The sequence below is a fragment of the Drosophila sulfurigaster genome, chromosome 3 (genome assembly GCF_023558435.1).
Source record: "Drosophila sulfurigaster albostrigata strain 15112-1811.04 chromosome 3, ASM2355843v2, whole genome shotgun sequence".
NCBI lineage: Eukaryota > Metazoa > Arthropoda > Insecta > Diptera > Drosophilidae > Drosophila > Drosophila sulfurigaster.
In genome coordinates, this window is record NC_084883.1 from 26,459,716 (window position 1) to 26,485,720 (window position 26,005).

Below are 26,005 nucleotides of genomic sequence, written 5' to 3' on the forward strand. Positions count from 1 at the left end.
TGATTACAAAATTTGTCAATAAAAATACAAAATTTATTGTGCTTCATTACTGTAAATGTAAATAATAAGCCTCAAATTAAATTAGGATTTTTTAGTTTATTGCACTTTTTTGCTAATATCGTACACACATTTATATCTTCACAATGTCGTAATTTGATAAATAATTGCTTTAAAAGTAGAACACTTTTTATTGTGGTATAAACTCAATATTGTGTTTTTCAAATTTGTATTTTAGATTTAAGTTTTGATTTCAAAATTTCATGAAAATTTAATTGCAAGTTTGAGACACTTATTTAGAGCTTTGGCTTTGGTGTTTTTAAATTATATGCTAGTCTGTGCTTATTACGTAATTACTTACTTTAGCAGAGATGTTTTGATTGCGTTTCTTGGCGTTCATTAGTGTTAACAGAGCTGAATTATTTGCCATATACATTGGACCACAGTGCAGCGATAGCATTAACTAGCGTGAGCTAACTTTTGCGGTTCCTCAACCTGAGCTCGTGTTCGTAATGTCGCCGAAAGGGAGAAACGACAACAAACTCCCGCTAGTTTGGAGCAGCGAGTCGGTTATGGAGCACGCCAGGTGCGAAAGGAGGTAAGCAGAGGGGGCGATCCCCATAGCAAAACGGTTTAGAGAAAAGGTGCCGAATGGCCCACTGCCAAGGAGTTCGGTTAGGGGGTGCTTTATAAGCAGGGCACAATTAGACGATGTGGTCGAAGGTGGAGGGCAAAGGCAGTGGTAAAAGGCAACGGTAATGCCGAAGAAGTCGACGTCGAAGTCGAAGGCGAAGTCGCGTGGCAGCATTAGCCCATAAGTCAGGCACTTGCACCAAAAGCAACACAGCAACAACAACAACAGCAACAATAGAAGAACAACAACAAAGTGTAATTCAATGCCCGCGATGTCGACGATGTTGGTTGGAAGTTAACGCGACTCCGCGTCGCGAGTCGCTCTCTATGAAAATTGGCTGCCGTGGAGGACTTTAGAGTGGACAGGCACATGAAACACAATTCAAAAACACTTTGACCGGCAAAGTTGCCAGACGGAATTTCTTCTTGCATTGTGCACAAAACACGGCGGCGCGTTGCCAAAACGTAAACGAAGAGAGAAGACGTCTTAAAAGTTGCACACTTTGTTTGCGCTTGCCAACTTTCTTGCCGAGATATTTTAATAAACTTTTGTTCGAGTTCATTAAATTCGATTCAAGTAAATGTGTGAGTAAGGGCAACACAACTTCGACCCACCAAATAAGTCGAGCGGAAGACCCCCCAAAACAAGAGTGAGATAAACAAAGTGAGAGCGATAGAGAGAGAGGGACAACTGCATCTGATTGATAGCCAATTAGTGCAAGTGCGAGTGGAAGCTGCAACTGCAACTGCAGTAATAACAACAAGACAACATCAATTGCAACTGTTTGTGCATTAATAAGCGACATCCCATCGGCCTGACTCCAAGCCAAAGTGTCATTAACCTAATTGGCGCAGAAAAAAAAAGAGAAACAGAAATAAAAGAAAACGTATAAAAGTGCTGAGCAGGGACGAACAACCTCAGCCATAAATAAAACGCAAATGCAAGGCAAGAAGTGCAACGTGTTGCAATAAAAACAATTTACATAAAACAGGTGAGCGAAAAGCAGCAAAAAAAAAAGTACCAACACACACTCTGAGACTGAGACGACAACAGGGAAACGAAATGGGAAATCTACAAGCCAAAAAAATACAAAATACAAAAAAAAAACTATTTGCCTCCCACATTTTTGGTGTGGTAGAATTTCAATGCAGTTGAAATAGTTGCACACATACAGAGAGTGTGCTGGATGCGATTGTGGCATGAATGGAAAGTGGTGAAAAGCGAAATAGGGAAATGGGGGGAAAAGACACATGGAACAACAAGAACACTGCAGAGCCCTATGCCACTTGAAGCCGTTAAGCCCTGTGACCGGGATCGAGCAGCGGGCAACGCCTTTGGCCAGTCCATGTCCATATGTGAACATGTAGATATATGTTACATACTCATATATATGTGTGTGTGTGTGTGGGGGCACACACTAAAGTCGGCACACAAGTTGCCTGTAATTTCGGTCAAAGTAAAGTGGAGTAGCCACTTCTAAAGCTGTTGGCGCTTCTCTCTCCCTTTCTCCCTCGCAGCCTGCAGCTGCAATTGCAGTTCGAGCAATTGAAGTGCGAGGTGCATAAAGCAAGGCAAATAGTACGCGATATTTCCACACAAGTGGCGGTGTCCACAGCCACACAGTGTTCGCAGCAGGACACGCCGGGATTGAATGAGTGCGAGTGTTTGCTCCTTACACTGTTACTCTCTCCCTTTGTGTGTGTGTGTGTGTTAACGGATAAAGGAGCACTGTGAAGTTGTTAGTCAGACAGTTGTTGAGCTGCGTCTGGAGTGGTCCCTCAAGAGCCATCGACAGTGGACATGACATAGACACCCAGCAGACATTTCGGAGCTACCAAACATGCCGATAATGGGCTCAAATATATTTTGAGGAATAGTTGAGCACAGCTGCAGTGCAAAGAATATTATGATATAGCTATTGACATCAAGAATATTTTCAGAAGTTTTGTCTAGGCTAAGTAATGGGTTGCTGAATCTGAATAAGTAATATGTTTACTGAACTAATCCATCATTAAAGTATGCAATGCTTCTACATAGTTCCCAAAATGAGAACAGCTGCAGCACAAAATACAAATAAAGTTTTAGGCTGGGGAATATCAGCTTAGGATATGTAATGAGTTTACTTAACATATCAATCATTAAAGAAAATATATCCTTCTGATAAGAGCTAAAGGTTTGGCTTGAACATTTTCCCTCTAGTGTATTATTAAGGTACTACATTAATTGTATTGGTTCAATTGCTTAATAAGACACATCTAAAAAATAATAATAATAATACTCTTTAATACTCAAAATGAGCTTTAACTAATTGGAGAGATTTTCCTATTTTCTTTTTATTTTCTGTATTTTTTAGGATCATATATTCAAAGTGGCATCAACTTTCCGTATTTTTGCTAGCAAGTTTTGAGGAAAATGTAAGTGGCAACCTCGCGGCACAGAGCACTCGAGTTGACTAAAAAAGGAGTCGAGTTGTTAAAGCAACAGCAGGCGAGAAGAGTTTTGTGAGTCGACGCGACATCGCGCAGCTTTGACTTTTGACCACAACAAACGCAGTCACGCAAGGCAACCGCTGGCTGAGATTGGCTATAGAGTTGGCAATACGAGTAGAGAGTTGGATTTAAGAGAGAGAGCGGACAATGTCCAACGAAGAGAACGATTACTTGGACGGCATGAGTGCCCATCGCAATGGCAACGTTGATGGCGATGGCGACGGCGACGGCAATGGCGGCGATGGCAAAGGCGGCAGCGGCAGCGGTGGCGGCGATGACGACGACGGCGGCGTCGCAGCTGCTAATGACGAGTCGGCCGTGCACCACGGTGGCAAAACAATGCCACAAATTAGTTCGAACTCACAACTCGAGGGAAACGTTTCGCCGACATTCACTCAGACGACTGGCCAATTCGATGATAACGATAACCAACTGAATCATCATAACGCATCGCAATTGGGTCACAATAATCATCATCCCACTAACGATAGCAACCGCAATAGCCCGACCAAGAGTCCCACAGCACGTGGCAACTCTAGCTTCCAGATACAGCCTCAGAGTGCTCACTATGACGACGATGATGATGACTTAGCAGCCGGCGACTTGCACTCAACTACAACTCCAGGAGGTGGGGGAGGAGCAGGAGCAGGAGCAGCTGCTGGCCGTGCTGGAGCCGGCGGTGGCTCCAGTCAATTGCCGGACTATTGGCAACAGCGCAACGGCGGCACAGCTGGTCACTCGGCTACTGCTGCAGTTGGCAGTGGCATCCAGAGCGGACATCAGAGTCGCGCGATTAGTCCCAGCTATCTGGATAACATGAGCGAGACATCGGAGCAGCCACCGGTTGTCCCCCTCGTACGTTCCAAGTCGCGTCCCGAGATATCCAGTGCGGCAGCCTCACGCTACTCGAATCTCTCGTATTGGAAGGCACGCCGTGTGGTCTTCTATCGCAATGGTGATCCCTTCTTTCCGGGCGTCGAGCTGCGCTATCGTCCCGGTCGAGATGTCACCTCGCTTGATAATCTACTGGACAAGATCTCACCCAAAATGGATCTGCCGCGTGGGGCACGCTACGTTTTCTCCATGGACGGCGATCGCAAGTATCATCTGGAGGAGCTCGAGGATGGCGCCTTCTATGTGGTATCCTCATTTAAGGCATTCAAGGTGAGTCTCTAACTTGTTTCTAAAATGGATTTGCAGTTATGCGTCCTTCGGATGTGTTGCTCTAGCTCGATGCATTTTGAAGTTTAAGTGTTGCTTTCCACGTCAACTTTACTGCAAAATCAATAGAAATTTGAATATTTTGGTATAATTTTGCATACATATGCAAATATATGCACACATACTTATATTGTTGTATAGTATACCATATATATATATATATATAGAAAGAGAGAGGAGTGTACAACTATATACGCTATTGGTTATTGCGGTCAGCGTCCCACTCCAAGTGGCAGCCCATTTCGTCACTTGGCCTAAAAACCTCAGATATTCTCACTTTTCCTTTTGTTTTGCTCCTTTTTCCGCTGCTGTTGGCTGCTTCAAGCGAACATTTTTCGCATGCGAGCACTTTCCTTTTCTCTCTCTCTCTCGTCTCCTTCTCACGCTTCTTTTTGTGCCAAGCAAATACTCGTTGCTAGCGTGTGTATGTGTGTGTGTGTGCTTAGCAAGTGACCCCAGTTAGCACCCTCTCTTTTCTATTTGTTCGTGTTGTTCTTGTTCTTGTTCTTGCTCATGTTCTCGTTCTTGTTCTTACGTGCTAAGGCGATTTGTCTAACATTCGTGGGAGTTTTACGTGTAATACTCCACTACACAAAATACACTCAATCGCGTACACACACATACTTACGTGTATACTTGTTAGTACGACGCTTGACTTGCACGACTTTGAAATTAGGTTGCGCGTTTTATGGTTCCTTTTTATGAAGGGCCTCGAAGAGAATGCGGCACACTCGGAAGAGAAGCTAAGAGTGTTCTCTAAGCGTAGTGTTCTCTGATTATAAGTAAAGCGTGTACTGTCTAAAGTTTTGGGGTTGGATTATGAGAACTTGACTTGTGAATGGAATTAAGAACGGGATCAGAATAGCTTTTACTACATGGGAGCTTTCGCAGCATGGAAGATCCTGACAATCCTACTGCTTTAGTTATTAACTTTATGAATAAGAGTATTTACTTAAATAAAGTTTACTTAAAGTTTACAAATAATACTCTTAAAATAATCCGCAAAAATATAGAGTCCTACAAAATTAAAAATCAAATCTTAGATGTCCAATCCTTTGCAATTTTTACCGTCGTTTCTGTCTTCTAGCGTATGCGATTAATTGAGAATTTAGATACTTTTGAGTTTCTAATATTATATTTCGACATCTCCGAGTATACATGTAGTAATATTTGAAGTTTAAGTTGAAGTTTATCATTGTAAAGTGTATGCAAAAAAGACATCACCCATGACAATGATTTATTCAACGTCGCCTTGATTAAAACCTCTGTTAATATAATTGTTGAAATATTCTTCTCGTTGTATTTTAATCTGTAGCTGCTGCAGATCACATTCCTCAGTTAAACACTCGCCCATAAATTCTTAACATACTTCACTCAATCAAAGTGTCAAATCAGAATAGTAAATTATTTTATGAAACTCACTTTCCAAAAGATATATTTCTTGGCTGTTTAAAAGCCAATGAAAGTAAATTGATTTGAATTTAATAAATTTGTGCATCGCACTTTTTGTTTTATCTAAAGCATTCAGCTCATTAAAGTTGACTATGGGGAAGGCAGCGGAACTTCGGCGTCTCGGAAGTTAATTGAAAACGAATCGTTTTTCGTTTTGCACGAAAGACAAATTGAAATTTTGGGCAATCATCAAACTGCACTTCCCGCATGTCCCAGGCGAACTATTGAGCAAGTTTTGCGTATTCCCTTTGGGTAAAGACTGAGTCTGTGTGTACATTCGATAGGAAGTCATGCATCCATAATTGATAATAGCAAGAGGCATGGGCCAAGAGTTATGGGGTAAGGAAATGACGAGACGAGACTAACCTAACCCAGCGCAGTTGTCCGCCGCGATGTCTTGGCTTTGGCTTGACTTGACTTGGATTTTGGCTTGATTTCGACTCTCTCTCATAATGCAGTCTCTGGCTCAAAAGCAAAACCGGCAAGACAAAGAGCCAGCAGAAAGCCAAGCAAAAGCCATTTGCGTTCGTCGTCCTTTCTGTTTCTGTTGGTCGTGCCACGGCGTTGCATTGCCCGTGGCTGGTAAACAAAAGCGCAGCTAGAACTCTTCGCTCTCCCGCTGAATCAAAACCTCGGGACGTTAAGGCATCTGAGTTGGAGCCGCGGTCGCATCGCCAACAGCGCTCTTGACGTACAGAACGTGGAGAATGTGTGTGTGTGTGTGCCGCATGTGGCATGCAGCAAGTTGCAGGGCGAACAAAAGGCAACAAAGAACAATACCAGAGAGCTCAGAGCTCAGTGCTCCAGAGCACGAAACTGTGCCCCCCGCTAAAATGGTGCGAGTGCATAGAAAAATGCATGCACTTCATCTCTCTAGAACTCTCGCCCTCTTTCTTCATTCCACTTGCCTTCTCTCCCTCTGGGCGCCTCATGCAGAGAAGAGGGCCAATTTGAAAACTTGTGGCGTTTCACTTAGGGAAATTAAAAGTGTTTGCACGAGCGAGAGAGCAAATGGAGGGGAGAAACAGAGAAAGAGAGAAAGAGCGGAAGCAAGTTCTAAGCAGTGCAGTGAAAAGGCGTGAACTGCAAGAGCAATGAACATTGCTAATAATATAAATTAATTGGGCTCCATTTTCGGCTTTGGACTTAAGGCTAACTGCATATAGTTTACTGTTCCACAAGGAGCAGGCAGGACTAAGAACTTAGGCACGCAAACTTCAGCTAAATTTTGTACAAAAACTGTTTACGAAACCATTTATGATAATTTATTCGTCAAGTTGCATGCGTGACCAATGAAGGCGACTTTTTCTAACATTTTGGGTGCAGCAGCAGAACAGCAGAAGCAGCAGAAAATTGAAGTCGCCTTGTTAAGTCATAAAAATAATTGGCCATAAGCAACAAGGTCAGTTTGTGGGGGCCGAACAAGGTTGCACTTGCACTTGGGCTCATTCAATAAATACAATTTGAAAATCAACGAATTTATAATACACTTTCAAAGCGTAACGAAGACACAGAGCAGCATTTTGGGGAGCTTGCCATAAATATATATGCCACACAGGTGCAGCAAGCCAATTATGAATGATAGCCGACAAGGGCAGCAGCAACGGCAGCAACAACGGCAGCAGCAAGTCGCATGTGAGAAGCTGCCACACAAAACTCTTGGGAGTGTTGGCTGTGGAGTGAACATGCAAGGCTTGTCGGTGCTCCGCTTATTGCTGCCTCGTGCTGCACCCCAGCAAAACCGAAGCAGCACCAAAATGGACACGAGAAGCTTATGAATTTCAAGCCAAACCCCAGAAAGAAATTAAGATTTTTGGCACAAACGTGCGCGGCATGCCAAAAAGCGAAACCTCTGCACTGCGAATGCAGCACGCAAGGTCAGGCATTGGAGCGTTGCGGCATGTGGGGCATGTGGCATCATCAGGCAACAGGCGCGTTGTAATTAACTGCAAACAAGCGCGCACGAGCGCAAAGCTAGAGAATGGGAAACGAGATTTGACGTCGATTATTATTTTTTTCTCTCCCGTTCTTTCGTTGTTTGCGTCCAAACACAAAAGCCACTAAAATTATGGCCATCAAGCTGCAGAGTGACATATGAGCGAGATTACACCAAACACACAAAGAGAAGCTGTCGCTGTCGCTGTCGCAGCCATTGCCTTCTCCTCTACATTCTCTTCCCCTGAGTCGTTGCCAGGCGTCTGATGAATTTCGCCAGCATTTACGTGATGCATTCGCCTGAGCTGCGGACACAAATTGCGCATTTGCGTTTTGGCCCCAAGGACGTCATCATTCTGCTCTTATTGTTTTCCCTTATGACTGTGTCAAGCACATTAAAGGAATTCTTTTTATCAATTATTGCCGACTGCAATGAGAAATATAAGTTCATTCACAGGCTCTTAAAACAACGTTGATTGCACAATAAACAAGAACTCAGCTCTGAATTATTTCCTTACTCTTTTTTTAAAGATCACTGAACAATCGCATAAATTACTTCAATTATGTTAGTGCGATTGGCATATGGAGTTCTCGTATTTGTTCTGGGCAATTAGAGATGAGCTCAAATTAACAAATCAAATGAAGCACAAGCACAAATGCCTGATAAGCAATCGAGAGATACGAGAATGCCTATTGTTGCCTTATTTGTACTGACGACTATGCAAGCATGTGCGTTGGTGTAAGTGCTTGTGTTTGTGTGTGTGGGAGTGTGTGCGGGAGTGTGAGTGTGTGTTAGCATGTGTGCCAAGGACCTTAAGGCATTTGCAATTATGGCTAAAACAGCAAACAGACGCCGCATAATTTGCTTACGTAGACGTAAGCTAGACATCTATTAATATTACGCATACGCCACGTTGCAGGCGCATTGACTTGGCAAATTTGCCCTACATGCAAATGCCATTGTTGTTGCTCGTATTGTATTAGCCCCAATTGCCGCTGCTGCTACTCAATTTTGGAGGCAGCTGCAATGAGCTTTTGTCATAGTATTAATAAGCACTTTAATAAATTACTCGCCTGTCAATTAAATGGTTTTATATCAGCTCCCTTCATGCTGTCGCTGATATTTAAACACCCAATTGCGAGCACTTGACTCAATTCGACTCGACTCGACTAATTCCAAATCATATGTGGTTCAGAGCTAATCCGTTGCCTTAATTGAAATGCACAGACCGTGAACATTGGGACGGACCACACTCGACAGCGCTGTTGATGATATAAATAATAATGCGATGATGCTCGAAATGTGAAAATTTGTAGGTGTTGAAACAAAAAAAACAGATGACCAAAACAGCCAACAACAGAGCAGAGCTCGAACCAATAATAACAATTATTAAAACCAATGGAACACAAATTGAAAATAATAAAGCCAACTGCCACACTCAAACTCACTCTGCTCACTCACTTACTACCTCTCTCTCTCTCTCTCTGTTCCTCTCTCTCTCACTCTTTAGAGCGAGAGCAACAAATTGTTCAATTACAGTGGCTGTCATTTTGAATTTACTCAGAAAATTCTGCAATAATTGATTATTTTTGCTGCATTGAAAATACATTTCATAGTTGTTGAAATAATTTCTTTAAAACTTGAACGAAATTTAAAAGAATTAAGTTATTGCTGTCTCACTATTTGAGAAGAATCTTGAGTAGCAAGAGTATCTTTATAACAACAAAATATTAAAAGCAAGCAGAATACAAGTAATTCCTCAATTGCAAACTAAGCATTTTTAATTAAACTGAACAACATTTCTTTGCTCTGCAAAACATTTACATGTCTGATTTATTTTTTATGCGTATTCTTAATATTTGCATATAGCTCAAAATAGACTTGAGTGGCAAGAGAATTATAACAAACAAATACAGAAATTAAAAACTAGAGGAAACAAATTGCACTTTTCTGGTTTATTATTGTTGCGTATACTTAATATTTTTCAATATTTTGAAAAATACTTGAGTAGCAAGAAAGGCTTGGTTGGTAATTCCAGAATAGAAAAATAACAATTTTTAATTAAACTGAACAACATTTCTTTGTTGAGAAAAACATTTATTTGTCTAGTTTATTTTTGATGCGTATACTTAATATTTGCATACATTTCAAAATATAATTGATTGGCAAGAGAAACTTTATAATAGCCAAATACAGAAATTTTAAACTACAGGAAAAAACTTTTACTTTTGTGGTTTATTATTCTTGCGTATACTTAATATTTTAAAATATTTAGAAAAACTCTTAATTAGAAAGACAGTTATTCCTGAATTATAAAATAACTGTTTTGAATTAAATTGAAGACCATCTCTTTCTTGGGATAACCATTCATGTAAATGACTGGTTGATTTTTTTATGCGTATACTTAATATTTTAAAATATATTTCAAGATAGGCTTTATAAGAAGCACTACTGAAGGGATCACTTTTAATTAAACCTAATAACAACTCTGCTATGCAAAACATTCACAAAGTTTGGATATTATTTTTGCGTATACTTAATATTATAACTATGAGTAGAGTAGCAAGAGATGTGTTATAAAAAAGTATAAAAGCGAAGAAGAAAATGTCTAATTTCTGAATAGCAAAAAATTTGAACTTTTTATTAAACTGAAATGCATTTAATTGAACGGCAAAACATTCACCGGTCTTCTTTTTTATCGATGCGTATACTTAATATTTCTTGAGTAGCCAGAGTAAATTTTGAACAAAAAAATATAAAATTGGAATATAAAATGATAAAAATAATCACTTTTAATTAAACTGAATAACATTTATTTTACTTGGCTAGTTTAACTCTGATACGTATACTTAATATTTCGAATTATTTCCTTAGAGAGACATAATAAGAAAAAATGTTAAAGTAGAATATAAGAAAATTCCTGAATTGCAATATAATCACTTTTAATTAAGCTGAACAACATTGCATTGAAAGGCAAAACATTTAGTGTGCTTGTTTATTATTGATGCGTATACTTAATATTTGTAGTTGTAGTGTTCGATTGCAATTGTCGAATGTCGACCATTGTGGCGCAATCAGCCCCCATCTCCCATCACCGGTCACCCGTCAGGCAATCGCCATCGTGCATCGAGCTTAACGTCAACCACCCACAGAATAATAGTAAACGCAAGCTGTGAGTCAAGAGGGGGGCTAAGAGGGAGAGAGAGAGAGAGCGAGTGAGCATTGTCGGCTCTCGACAGCCGCCGGACATTGCTGTATAAACATGACAATTTAAAACGCATTACAGTGTGGCAATTAATTAAACTGTCATTGGTTGCAAGATTCAGAATTGGTCGCGTGCAAAGAGTCAAAATAAATTGTGTACAAGGCCAGAGTGGAGGCGAAAACAACAGCATTGCATTAAATATTGCACTCTGGGGCAGAAGAGGACGAGATGGTCAGTTGGTCAGACCTAGGATGATGGCCAGCTGGGCAGACAGTCTCCTGTCTGTTGTCCTCTGTCTGTTGGCTGTTGGCTGTTGCTGCTGGGCAACAGTAAAGCATTGCGCGAATTTATTGAATTGTAAAAAGCACATATATCAGCGTTTTTAATTGCAGCAACAGCAACAGCAACAGCTACAGCAACAGCTACAACAATTGCAATTGCAATTGCAATTGCGAGACAAACAATGGGGAGTGTCCTTAAATAAATAGTAAAGGACAATTTTAAACTGTTGCAAGCTGCGCCAAAGGTTGCTGCCACTATAAAACTTTATTGACTCTGAGCTGATGCATTGTCCGACGCTAAGTACACGAAAGAGGCTTGGCCCGAAAGCTGCAGCTGCACTCGCTTTGGAAACTGGCAAAACACTACCAGGCTAATAAGATATAAACTCAATTTGGAAACAAACTAAATAAGAGCCAAAAAATGCTCGCACACTAAACGAAATTAACGTAATGTTTGTTGGCAGCATCACGCAGAGCAATCGGTTTTATGGCCAACCGCAGACATTGGCCTATAGCTTAAGTCGGCACAAGTAAAAGCCAAATGACAGTAATTAGAAATTGTAGTCTTTTTTCTTCTTTGTTGCTCTCGTTTTTCGGCTGCCAAGAAAATAAGTGGCCAACTTGCAACTGGCAACTGGCAACTGGCAAAGTGGCAAAACAGAGGCTGAAATAAATGATCACAAATTTTATACAGCGACAAAAGCTAAAGTACCTAAACTGTTTATCCAATTTAAGCGGCAAAAGCGAAATTTGCAAAATAAATAAATTATTCACAGGCAAGCAAAGGCGGGGCCAACTAAACTGCAATGCTGCCACCTCCTACTCCTTTGCTCAGATTGTGCCATCATATTTTCATAACTCTAAGCCTGACGTCAAGGGATTTGTTTAAACTATGCAAAACAACTCAATTCACCGGGCGTCGAGCGGCAAAGTAGGCAACGACGACGGCAATGGGAACCATTCTCATTGCCCCCAAAGCGCACAGCAATAAAACACAGACGAGGCGACAAGCGACAAGCGTCTGGGGGGCATGCGGCATTTGGTGTCGCCCATCCGTAGAGCGGGCGGTGTGGGGAGTGTAGGGGAAACGACGGAAAACGACGTCTTCAAGTTGAATTGATGGTGCAGACAACAAATTCGACTTGTGAGTGTGTGTGTGTATATGTATTGTATTCCATTGTGCCGCTAATGGTGAAAGTTGTCAAGCGGCTCAGCGGAAGGACCTCTCACTCAGCTCCTTCCTCTTCTTCTTGTTTTCCAAAGACAACTTTCACTCACTGACAAGGGAACTGAGTTGTGATGAGACTTGCTACAAATGCTTCACACTTTTAATTATGAACACAACTGACAGTTGTTTAATTAAATTGCAAATTAAATGACGATTTTTTTGTGTGTATGAGAACTAAAACTTTTTACAAGGGAAATATATTTTAAAGCAGAATCGCCACAAATTCTTTATGCTTTCGAGTTGGCTGTCGTTTACTGAAATTGTGCATTATGTAAACAACATTTTTGCCCCAACTATTTGCAATTTGTGCCACTGTGCAGGCATTCTACTCGTTGAGCTAGCGCGACATATTGAAAAGTTTCAGAATTTGCAAACAGTTGTGCCGCACCGTCAACCACAAGATCGTGCGCTGGCCAAAGCCGACGACAGCTAAGCTGCGAGGTCCCAACTTGGTCACGTCTTCGTCATTGACGTCGCGCGTCCTCCTCCGTTCTTGTTGTTGTCGTTGCTCTGCCGTTGACGTCGTCGAAAACTTATGAGTTTTGAAATGAAAACTGGTGCAAACGGAAATGCAATTGAAACGCCGCCATTGTTGTCGTTGTCGTTTCTCGCTGTGTGTGTGTGTGCGTGTGTGTTGTCGTCGTCGACATCGTTGTCGTCGTTGTTGATGGTTAACGTGTCACAGTGCCCGTCATTCTCAACCATATCGCCAACGTCTTGCCTTGCACTCGTATGTGACTGAGCTGCGGCTTTCATATAAAGTTACTTTCTAAGCCATTTGAAAATGCCATTAGAGTATATCACACACACACTGACACACGCCCCTTCCCTCCTTTGTTTGCTAATGTTTATGTATGCGCTGCAATATTTTGCGCCATATTGTCGCCATATAGCCATATCGCTTCGAGACCACAAGAAACACTCAAAACTTTCGACCATAGGCGTTCCGGCTACACTGTGGTCAAATGCCACAAAATGTTGCAGAGGCGCAAAACAGTTGAAGCGCCAAAGCGAACGGGTGAATGCGGTTATACGCGGGAACATGTTCTCTTCTGGATCTCGATTCGGATTCAGATCTGGGTAACACGAGAAACCTATTAAAATTCTCCCACGTTTCGTGAGTTGTGTTGTGTGTTGTGTAGTGTGTGTGTGTTTTTTTGTGGTATTAATTGCGTTTTGTCTCAGCGAGTGTGAGAGCGTGTGATGAATGCCTTTTGTTAAGGCACACAAAATCACCTTGAGAGTCAAGCGCATAAATTAGGCCAACGTTTGTCACGTGCTCACATTTCATTTATGGCAAGTTATTTGGAGTTCAAGGCGCAACATAGCCAAAAATAAAACCAAAACTAGGCTAAGTAGCCAACAAGTACAATAATAAAATAATTACCGACCACAAAAGCAAAAGAAAAGCCGAACTGATGTACGCCGAGTCGACAACCACTGAGATGACCACATACGCTGCTCGAGAGCCGCCCGAGAAGTTGACGACGTTGCGTGACTTTTGGGCCAAGGAGTCGGCTGTAAATGCCTTTCTGCAGACATCACAAGTAAATATACATATAGTATATATCATGTAGTAAAAGGTGTCAATGCAAAATGAGATGTGGCATGCATCACAAGTTGCTGCAAGTGAACTGATTAAAATGGCAAAATTGCCCAAAAGTGATTCAAAAGTGCTTTAGGGAAATACTTATTCAGGCCACGCACATAAATTGAAAATGCTCAACTTTTGCCACACACACACACGCACACGAATGCACTTGCCACAACTAATGCCTCAAGTTGCAGCAAAATGCCGAGGCAATGTTTAACATTTCCAAACGCAACTTGTGCCAGTTATAATTTATCAGATTTGGAAAAGTTGAGGCAGTTTTCAACAATGATATGTGCATAGTTATGAAGCTGTCTTCAGTTGTGCAACTGCATATGAATACAAATATATGTGAATATGTGAATCTATGTGAATATAGGCGAATGCACTTGCATCTCAAGTTTGTCATCTAATTGAATCAGTTAGCACACAATGCTGATTTTTCCACTTATCTTTATCTCAATTAATTGGTGAAAGCATCTCCGTTTATTTAAGCAATCCATGAAGTTGTAAAGCCGTTAAAAATTACAAATTCATATGCAACAGAGCAACAGCAAAAGCAACAGCAACTGAAACGGATACGGAAGTCAAATAATTCCGACACGTATGTCCATGGCACTTTGGCTATGAAATGAAACGCACACAAAATGTCGAAAGAAATATGACTTTGCTTCGTAAATTTATGCTTGCCACAACAACAGAGCATAGAATCAGAGTCAGAGTCACACCCTCACACACACACACACACATACATACGCATGGGAATGTATAGTATATAGCTACATACTTAGTACAATGTCGCACTCATATGGCTGGCAAAGCAAAATATTCGAAACTTTGCATATGCATGAGGATGAGGATGGGAATGGGAATGGGAAAGAGGACTCCTCCATGGAGTGTGCGGCGCATTACATTTGTAAAATCTGGCACACGAATGCAATAAATCACAACACACAGCACACACACACACACACACACAGTACACACACTCGTGCACATAATGGTTATTATTAGTAATGCAAGCGCGTAGTTCGCCACTTCTCAGACTTTGCTTTTCTCTCGCAGCAGCAGAAGAAGAAACTGGCAAAATTATTAGGGTCACATGTGTAAAAGGATATTTCCTTATTAACCCCGATGCAAGCGAGTGTGTGTGTGTCGATATAGTGTGTGTGTGTGTGTGGCAAGTCACAAATTATTGTGGTGTCAAATAATGAGGCAGAGTGTCAAATTTGCATGCACAGAATGTTGCAATGCCAGTTTGTTATTTTGAAAGGGATCAAGATGCATAAATTAAATCACAGTGCCCCATGATAAATGGCATGAGGAGAGCGGAGGGTGCCGCCTTTTTGTCGAGCAAAAAGATGTTCGCTTTGGCTTTAATCCCAGATCCCTCATCCCAGACGACCAACAAATATTTCCATTACAAATTGCTGACGCAAAGTAAAGTCTTCTCGGGCTCGTAAGTACTTGTTCTCGGACTAAAGTGGAAGTTGCAGGAAATAAGTGTATACTTTACTGCATACTTAGCTGTGTTTGTGTGGCATGCAACAGCTAACTGATACTCGTGACACACACTCGCACACACACATCTCAGTTTCCCTTCCGCTCTCTCACACACACACACACATAATATATTGGTGTCTAAGCCAGACAAAAGGCGGACAATGCGAAAAGAGTTGGCGTTACTGTAGCTGTTGCTGTTACAGTGCCTGCCACACATATTCATTCACATGCACAGTTACGTGTTGTGCCCCTTGTGTTTGCCACTTGCATGTTGACGCGTCTTCTGTCAGACATGATGAAAATAATGGAGCAGAAAATGTCACTTGGAAATGGTAAAGACATATGTGATATATATGCATGTTCCACACAAATACATACGTACTGTATGTGTGTGTGTCTGTGTGTGTGTGTGTGAATGTGGCACATGGCCACAATGCCCACCCACAATTGTACATGGTCTAAACGTCAAGTTGTCATGCCTGAAATGATTTAGTAAAGTTGGCATTCCTGCGCGTTTCCCAGCACTCATTAACGTGCCACTGGAGACAGAGCGGCGCACGAAATGCAATTAGGCAGCACTGCTGCTGCTGCTGCTGCTGTTGTTGCCAGTGCTGCCATTTTCTACCTTGGCAGCACTGCTCAAGAAAGAAGCGAAAATCGCATTTAACACATTCATCAACAATTTGTCAGCATTATGGAAAGAAAAAAAGTACAGAAGTTGGTATTGAGAGAGGCATGTGGCAGGTAATTTGCAATTTGCATAACGTTTATCGGACAACAAACAGCAAAACGGCGTTCCAATGTCAACTGAGCGAAGAAAAAATAGAAAAAAAAATCGCACGGCGCCTCAACTCGTAATTAAATTCAAATCAGCTTATGAATTTCTGTAACGCTATTCACCAAAAACAAAATTTAATATTCCTCCCCCAAAATACAAAATGAGGCAAGTCATCCAGTCCAGCTCCGTCCAGTCCAGACAGTCGCAGACACCGGCTGAAGGTCATTTTGGTGAATTGAAATCTATCAAAAAAAAAAACAACAGAAATACTAAACTGAGCATGACATTTGTATTTATTGTATATTGTGGCATATTTCCTGTGCTCGGATTCAAATCCGATTCGGGTCACAAACAGATTTGCCAATTACCAATTGATGCCACCCCGTTGCACGTGCCACACGAGCGTATTTCATACTCCCATCATTTATTATGTTTCTTTCCTTTTCTCTTCACTTTTTTTTTTTAACTAGTTATGGGTTAATGACAAAGTTGACCTCCGCTCGCAAAAAAGGAGTGAGAGCACTTGGCTTCACACGGTTAAAGTCGGTGCTGACGTGACCATTAACAAACGGCGCGCATGTAGGAAATAATTAAAATAAAATAAAATAAAATCAACAAAAAATAAAAAACGAAAATACAACCAGCTCTAGGATTTATAAATCATAAAAAATTATGTATAATATGCGTGTGCTGTGCAAAGGAATCTACAAAAATATCGTAAGAAAAGGCACAACCCACATAGCAGAGGTGCATGGAGAGGGGGAGGAGGAGCAGGGTAACCACAAGCGGGCGGATTATAATGGGGAAGGCGTGGTAAGGCCTTTGGCAATCGTTTCTTAGGTCATAGCCACATAAAAGGGGTTACACACACACACAAATGGCCCGCACTCGTTTCACAATGGGAGCAAAGCCTCCGTCTCCTGCGTTTTGCTCCATCTTTGACTTCCCCACTCCCTCTCCCTCTCCCACTCCCTCCTCTTAGCTTGGTCTCAGTCTCAAGCCAGCAGCGCGTTTCATGCACTGGAATAATTAAGCCATAAACCTCGACCTCTTTCTAGCAAAGCGAGCTACAACTTTCTTTTTGCTCATTTTTTTCAGCCGACTTGTGAGCTTGAAATATTTACACCTAAAGCAAATAATAAATGCTGAAATTATTTATACACGCACGCACACACACACACACGCAAACGAAGAGTGAGAGAGAGGAGGAGAGAGAGAGCTGACAATAAGCGACGAATGGACGCACGTCGATGGCCGACGGAATGGCGGCGATAAGTCACCAGCCATGCCACTTCCGCACGAATGTTGCATAAAAATATTCGGTGCTTTGCGAGGCCATCAACAACCCCAGAGTCGAGAGGGTCAGGTTGCTCTGGATTATAGCCCAACACACACACACACACACACACACGCACACACTCGAGTGTACTTTAGAGGCAACAAAGGACGCAGAGAAATAAAACATAATAGTAATAGTAATAATAATAATAATAATAATATCGCAACTATCGCATCAAGGGCGCATAAATGAGCCAAAAATATGCCAATTGAAACTATTTAAATGAAAAGCAGCGCAACAAACTGCAAAACAGCAGCATCTAGCTGCTGCTTCCACTGTTGCTGTTGCTGCCCCAATCTGCGGCAAAGGAATTTTCTGTCGAGTACTCTCGCACACAGTTCAAATATGCAAAAAGCTGAACTCAACTGAGCTGAGCTGAGCCGAGCTGGGCTGTGGGCGGGGTAAAGGAAATTGCGAGTATTATTATGACTTTTATTAATTTTCCTTGCCCTGCTGCTGGTTTTTGTGTTTGCTCTTTTTCTCGCTTCCTCACTCCTCTCCACTATCGCTGTCTCGCTTTGTTCGATTGCTGCTACCTTGTGGCACATAAAGCACTTTTGTTTCAACTCAACTTTGTACATTTCTGTGTTTTTTTGTGTGTGCTCAGAGAGCAACGGCAACCGCTGTGTCCAGTTCAAGTTTTTCACTAAACAACTTTGCACGCACGCGTTGGCCAGACTCCTGCTGAAGCAGAAGCAGAAGCCAAGCCACAAGAACTAGTTGAAGCAGCAGGCAAAGAGCTGAAGAGCAGAAACTGAACTGAACTGAAGCTGGAGCCTTACCGGCAATTGTGGACTCTGCGGTTTGGCTTTGGATTTTTGATTTATGTGCGCTAAAAACTTTAAATTGTGTGTGCTTCGCAGTAATCATTTTGCCAAGGCATAAAATCGGTAAAGTTTTATTAACAAGTTGAGCCCGGTAAGCGACAACTGAGTGTGTGACTAGACTGTCTATGTGTGTCTATGTGTGTGTGTGACAATAGATACTGCAAAATGAAAAATATGAGTTTATGGTCCAACATAAAAGTATGCAACACTGAGCTGAACTGAAAACTCAACTCAACTGAAAACGAAAATGAAAATGAAACTGACCAAAAAACGCATTGCCATAGTTTCGGCCAGACAATGAGAATTATTTTTCGGCCGATTGTGTGTGTGTGTGTCTCTTATGTATGTATGAGCACATATTTTGGAATTTCATAAACCATTCGCTCGAACATCAAATGGTCCCCCACTGAATGCACCTTTCATTGGGGGACTCGAAGCTGTTGTCAATAACTGAACAACAACTAGACAAAACAAGCGAGGATTACATTGTGTTTGTGTGTGCTTCATAATATTCAATTCTATTTCCATATTGTTCGATCACTTCTATTGAACACTGTGTCGTGTTTTATATTGGCAACATTTTGTTGTTGCCGTTTTGGTTGTCTTCTCATACACAAAATGCCCATCAAATGTATCTCTTTTTGCCTTTGTGTGTATGTGTGTGTGTGTGTGTGTGTGTATGGGTGTAGTGTTTGTTTATTGAACCACAGCCAGCGTACGTGTGTGGCGTATTTATTTTCATACGGGTTCGAGTCCAGTCTTGTTGGTGACACAATTGATTGGAAAAACATTAACATTACTCTCGTGTTTGTGTTTTCACATATGTGTGTGTGCAAGTGCGAATGTGTGTGTGTGTGTACCTAATACATGTCCAAGTTAAGTTGATTGTCATGTCAAATTGACGGCAAGGGTGACAGAGTCAAGATTAGACCTTTTATCACATCACAAAGCAGCTTGTGTGAAAGTGTGATCATTCGACTTTATTCCATTCGAGAAGATTTTTAGCAAATTGAAAACTTTTTCAATCAATGCGTGCATCATTTCAGTTTACAATAATTGTTTTTCCCCTGAAATATATGCTTGATTAAAATTGATTTAATATGTGTTGGGTGAGCAAGCTCAAAATGTTTGACAGCGCTTCAAAATTCAATTTATTTATCAAAAATATCATTTGAAATAAAAATTCACAATAAGAAATTAAATAAATATTCCGAATTAAAACGTTTCACACTGAAATAAATGTTTAAAGTCAATTTCATATTTGAGGACTGCAACCTAAAATATATGTTTAAATTTTTACCTATATTTGTAGTTTTGAATACATATATATTTAGTTAGTTTCAATAATCAATACAATATAAAGACAGATAGAAATTATATACATGGAAAAGCTACTAATTTTATAAACTTGACTTGTATACAACATTGATTCGATGCTAACCAAAATTTAGTTAATTCAAGTTTAGCTCGTGAAACTTTTCCAAACTCAATGGCAATTTAATGAAAACAGCTACAATGTATCATCGACTACCTGCGCGATAAATAGGTTTCAGGAGAATCAATAGAGCAAAACAGAATTCCTTCATTTTGAGTTTCAGCACGTCATCGAAAATGTCTGCACTCGCCGGGCTTGGGAAATTGATGGCTTTCAGGTGACAGCAAAAGGCCGGAATCAATTTGAAATTTAATTATGTAGTCGGGACAGCAGCAAGGACAATTTATTTTTACCTGCAACTATAAATCCAGTTAGGCTTTTAAATGCAACCAAGTTTATTAATCATTTCTTTGGCTTGATTAAAGATAAAGTTTCTAGTTTGCTGCTGGCCAAGTAACTTTTATTGTGCTCTGATCGAATAACAAAAAGTGATTTAACTCGATTTTCTGATATACAAAATACGATGTAGCAAAGAATCAAATAGCAAAGGGCAGCATAATTATTTTGTTAAATTTCAAAGAAACAAAATAACAATGAGCAAGAACTATGGGGGTCACAGAAAGAGAAAGCAAGTGTATATAATGAATAAAGAGACGAAAACGGTGAGGAAAGGAGAGGGTCAGGGGACGATTCTAATTCATACAGTTTCATTCACAGCCCAAACACACGATATACAACCATAAAATGCTAGCAACAACTACGAGAGAAAACAGCAACAGAAACCGAAACAGAAACAGAAACAACAAACAAAATGAAAGAAAATTGAAAAGGCAGCTGGGCAGTAAACTGCACATAGAGAGAAAGCGAGGCGAGCGTACTGACGACGTTGAAGAATGGCCGTAGGCAACGATATCAAAGCGAAAAACTAGCGAAAAACCCCAATGTTCGAGTAGGAGCAGTATAAAACATACTATACACATACATTCGAGAGGGAGGAGGAGGTGGGGGCGAATTGGTGAGAATACGTGCTACTTGCAAGTGAAACACAAATACTACCGACATGGTAATAAATATCCATATAAAGCCACTTCAAAGTGAAAAGCAATAAGCTAAACTACCACATCAACTTACAGAGGGGCAGGCCCACTCTAGCCTCTAGCCCACTCTTGTTGCTCTCCACTCTCCACTCTGCACTCTGCACTCTCCATTCTCCTCTCCACTCGGGGGCCCAGGCTGGACTTGAACCCCCACCCGCAGCAGTGGCTGTTGAGGCAGTCAGTCAGTCAGTCAGGCTGGCTGCCGGTAAATACAACTACGACAACAGCAACAACTAGAACTACAGCAACGACAACAACCACTACAGCGAGAACGACAACTACAAAGACAACTACAACTACAACTACAGCTAGGGATACAACTACAACTACAACTACCAATACAACTACAACTGCGATACACGCACTCTAGGCAAAATTGCTTGCTATGCATGCCAAAACCAATACCAATGCCAATACGAATGCCAATAGGAATAGCAATGTCCATGCCCCCCATTCCTCATCTCCCTCCACACACCACACTTCAACGCAAAACCAATACCAATACAGTGCCGAAGGCAAAGAGCGAAAGTGCCAAAGTCGATGGTGTAAGCTAGTGTGAGCGTGTGTGTGTGCGAGTGTGTGCATGGGAAAACCCAAGAGCGTCGCAATAACTCGGGAGTGTAGCCGAATCAACAGAACAACAACAAACTACTAACATAGTGTGTATGGAGAGTATCAGCTGTTGGCACACGACGTTTGACGAGGCAAAACAACTCACTTGATGGTGCAGCGGCTAATGAGACATGATTGTGCTTGAGCATATCATAAATATGATGTTTAGATAGCAAATCAAATACGTGTATGTAGTATACACATATGTTTTGGTTGTATTATTTGTATGCATGTTTGCATGTTAACAGTTTGCAGTTTGCAGTTAGTCGATAGCATGCGATGTTGACGACCAAAAGCAACAACAAAATGCCTGCCATACTTTTGGCGCGCATTTAGCGAGTGAAGCGCCATTCAGCGTCGAGTGGCGGTACTACAAGTACGCATACTACTTTGCTGTTGTTGTTGTGGACGTTGTAGTTGTAGTTGTCGCTGTAGTTGTCGCTGTAGTCGTAGTTGTAGTTGTAGTTGTCGTGGTCTCGTGGTCGTAACCTGCCAAAGAACAAACACTGAGGCAATTACAAGCACTGCGAAAGAGCGCTGTAAGCGGACACAACAAAATGGCAGCTAATGTTCGCGGCTCGAGATTGCTGCTGCTGATTTGGCTAAACAATAAATAAATACAACTATACGCGGCGCACACACACACATTCACACATTCACGTGACTCGTAAAGAGAGGCACGCGAGTGTGTGCGAATGTGTGTGTGTGTTCTGTGCAAAACGAAATAAAAGTCGCGCGTTGGCAATTTGAATATGGTTTATGTATGCGACACGTGTGAAACACACACATACACACACACAGCTCAACACGCATACATTCGCATGCATTTACATGTGTATACGTGTAATACCAGGTCAGTCGGATAGCGTAACGTAACGTAACGTAACGTAGCGTAGCGTGACGTGGCGTGACGCGGCAGGGGAATCGCGTGAAGTGGCGTCGCAAAGCAAGTGAGCCTTTGGATTTGTGAATTTCAGCCACTTAGCTGCAGTCGCAGAGCGAACGCCAAGGAAACGAAAGCTAAATAGCGAGCAAATTGTTGGCTCCCGGGCAAAAAGCGAATAGCATAAAAAACAATAAAGTTAAAGTTGAAATTTAAGCTAGCCTCGTGATACAAAAAACTTATGTGCGGTTCAGATCCAGGCTGACCGACCGACCAGTTGCCTTCCAGTGTTGCATAAGTGCAGTGTTGTAGTAAAGACCTGGGCAAGCAATCAACTAATTTAAAGTGCCATTAAATTTAAATGCTTTCAATTAACTCACTTTAAAAGGCAGCGCGTTGCACAGTGAACAGTTTAAGCGCTACATCCGAGCGGGCGAGAGAGAAAATTACGTTTATTTATTATTAACTTAATGCTGTGCTCGTCTGTTGTTGCCGCTGTTGTTGTTATTGTTGCTGCTGTTGTTGTTGTGAAGGAAAACTGCAACTGCAAGTGAATTAAAAGCAAAAAGCCAACTAAAGTGTGCAAACAGTCGCACCCACAGCTCGACTCCTGTCTCCCGCCCCCCTCGCCAGCACTTACAATACGAAGCTACTCATCAACAGGGCAGAGGAGAAAAACTTTCGCTTAAATGTACATCGACGAGGATAGCGAAGAAAGTTCGCCCTTTGTGATGCTCACATCGCCGTCCAAGTCTTGGGTCAGTGTTCAGTGTAAACAATGAGGCCACTTACCCACTCAACCACCATTCGCATACTCTCCACTCTCCGCTCTCCACTTTCCCACTCGCCACTCGTTGCTCGCTGCTTGCTGCTCGCTGTTCGCCATTTGCCATTCTCCGCCGCCAACACACATCTCTTAATTTCACATTTCTTTTTTTTTTTTTTTGTATTTGCTGCCCCAACCATTTTGACGTATAGCACACAGTGCAGCACACAGCAAAAGCAAAAGCAAAAAGAAGTTGGCAAAAAGTTTAAATGACTTTTGTTGTTTTTCTAAGTGTTTTTTAATGGTCTACGTGTGCAGGCTGTGCGCCAGCCTTTTTGACGTGGCGTATGCGCAATTTTAAATATTTCACTTGACGTTTCTGCGGTTCTTCTCATAAGTACACCTCGCACATTGTCCTAGGCGGGTAAGTTCGCCGTCGTCCCCACTCGTTGTCTCCGCTCTTCTCGGTGAAAGATAGTCGTAAATTTTCTCGAATTTGAATTTCAAATGCAGTTGCTTAGAACACGTACATATGTTCTCCAAAACTTTCAGCTTGTCTTACACACACATTTCATAGATCTATTCAAATAGAACAAATGTTACGCCAAATCCCATTATTTTTCAATTGAAACTGAATGTCCAAATAAATTACTGACTAGCCAAACTTTTTGCAATCGTGCATAAACTATTTTGATTAGTTTATTATTGTTTTATGACTCAGTTGCATATGGCTAATCCAACAACTCACTAGAGTTTGCTGACTAAACAGTTTTACAATTAATTAAATCCCCATTTGTCAACTTATATCGTTGAAGTAAATTTAAAGCAACATCTAGAGAAAAAAGTATTTAAAACTTTCTGAGAACTATGCAATATAAAATTTACAAATATTTGTTAAACAAGTTTCTAAAATATTCCTGAGAAGTTTAAAATATGAAATATACAAATGTTTGTCAATTATATATTAAATTTTACAATTGCTTTCAATGCTAAATAACTTCTAGACCTGCCAACCCATTTAAATAGTTGCAATTTATTAAAACAAACTGAGTGAAATAAAAGGACAGACATAGTAAAAGCAAGTAGAAGATCCCACTATTTAAATTAAACGCTTATTTCATTTGATGACGCCATCCATACATTTAATACATACACCCTTTTCTCCCGCAGAGGCTAACAACCCCATTGTCTTGAGCAGCTAGAAGCAGAGGGAGGAGGTGTTGATTTAGCACCAAAAAAACATCAAAAAGACTAGACCTCATCCGTACTACATGTAGTATGCGTATTTATTTGTTTACACACACAGCGAGTGGAGAGAAGATAACTGTTTTGTCTGACTATTTATTTGTTTACGGCTATAAAAATTCAATACCCTCGAGCAATAATAAGCATTGCGATTATCGAAGGCGGTAAGGCAAGGCGAGAGAGCAAGCTCACATATTAAATATGCCCCCGAAAAATGTGTGGCCTTGGGACGACCCCAAAGCTGTGTCTGAGATTCAGATTGGGATTCAGATTCAGATTCAGGAGACCCTCGACACACAGTTCAGCACAGTTTGAAGAGTGAGTTTGGTTCGCTTTTGGTTTGAGATGTAGTACGACGTTTTGTCGTTGTTGTTGATGGCTTCAATGAATTTTCTGCGAGGCTGCACCTCAAACGAAGGGCTTTGAAGTTACACTCAGACTCCCAATCCCAATCCCCTTCCCCTTCCCACTCCACTCAATTCCACTTCACCCAGGGCGAACACCCGTTTCTCTGAGCTTGCTGCGAGTTGCTCAAAGTTTAATTGAGCGCGTAATTTAAGCTTTTGCTAAACTGCTATTTGCTAAGTAGCTACAGCTACCCCGAGCTAAGTGCGTTAGTTGAAAGTGGCCATTTTGCATGCCTTTGGCCTCAATGTGGCAGCATCTAGGCCACAAGGTTGCTCTCTTCGATGCGTTCGATTTGATTTCACCCGTAAACAACAAAAGATTTACTTTTATGCATTTTTAATTGGTTTCATAGTGCATATTAAACATGCCAGTAATTGATAAAAAGGTTAAGAATCCATCCACTGATAACATTGACTTTACAACAGCATAAAAAAGATATTGAAAAAGAGAAAAATTCAAATAGGTTACAAATCCCAATTCACACCGAGGGCGAGAGAGAGAGAGTCAACGCCGTCAGTCTCATGCCGATATTTTAGCATTTTGTTGAATTTCAATTTCAATTAAAAACCTTGATTTTGATTGTAACCCTCTGCACATGCTGTGCCAGAAAATCCACACAGGCTTCCTATGGATAATGCTATAAAAAACATTCATTTATACAAGCACAAACATAGCACACACTATATACCACATATACATATATATGTATTTATATGTATGTATATATAGTGTATAGTATATGCATAGTGTACACACATAAAAATTTATAAGAGTGTGTGAGCTTTTTAACATATATTGCGACTGTATTCAGTCGTTATTGGGGTCAGGTCGGTCAGGATTCACTCCGTCCGTCTGTCTGTCTGTCCGTCCGTTCGTCTGCCTTTTGGGCGCTGCTGTCACAAAGCAAATGTACAAATGTTGGTTGAAGAATTGAGTTTAAAATGAATTTGCATTAATTTCAATTTGAGTTTTTGTTTCTTAAGCTCCTGCGGCATTTTGTTTTTAAAATTATTGTGTGTGCCTTTTCCGGAATCTAATAAAGTGAAAAGCGAACACAGGCGCCGTTGACGTTAACGTTGACGGCGACGCAGACGCAGACGTCAACGTTGATGTCGACCTCGCTCTCCCAGCCGCAGTC

At 41.2% G+C, this 26,005-nt stretch overlaps 1 protein-coding gene across 3 annotated transcripts in view; it reads left to right on the top strand.

Moving 5' to 3' along the window:
* Positions 1–1,021: 1,021 nt before the first annotated feature.
* LOC133839888 (echinoderm microtubule-associated protein-like CG42247) overlaps positions 1,022–26,005 on the top strand; it is a 40,090-nt gene continuing 15,106 nt past the window's right edge. For 2 of the 3 annotated variants that reach the window (XM_062271518.1, XM_062271519.1), the window contains exons 1-2: positions 1,022–1,622; positions 2,985–4,284. In XM_062271518.1, the coding sequence (XP_062127502.1) occupies positions 3,268–4,284 (1,017 nt within the window). In that variant the 5' untranslated portion in view covers positions 1,022–1,622; positions 2,985–3,267. Of the gene's footprint in view, positions 1,623–2,984; positions 4,285–22,995; positions 23,207–26,005 lie in introns of those variants that run through there. The other variant, XM_062271520.1, reaches the window with a different exon arrangement.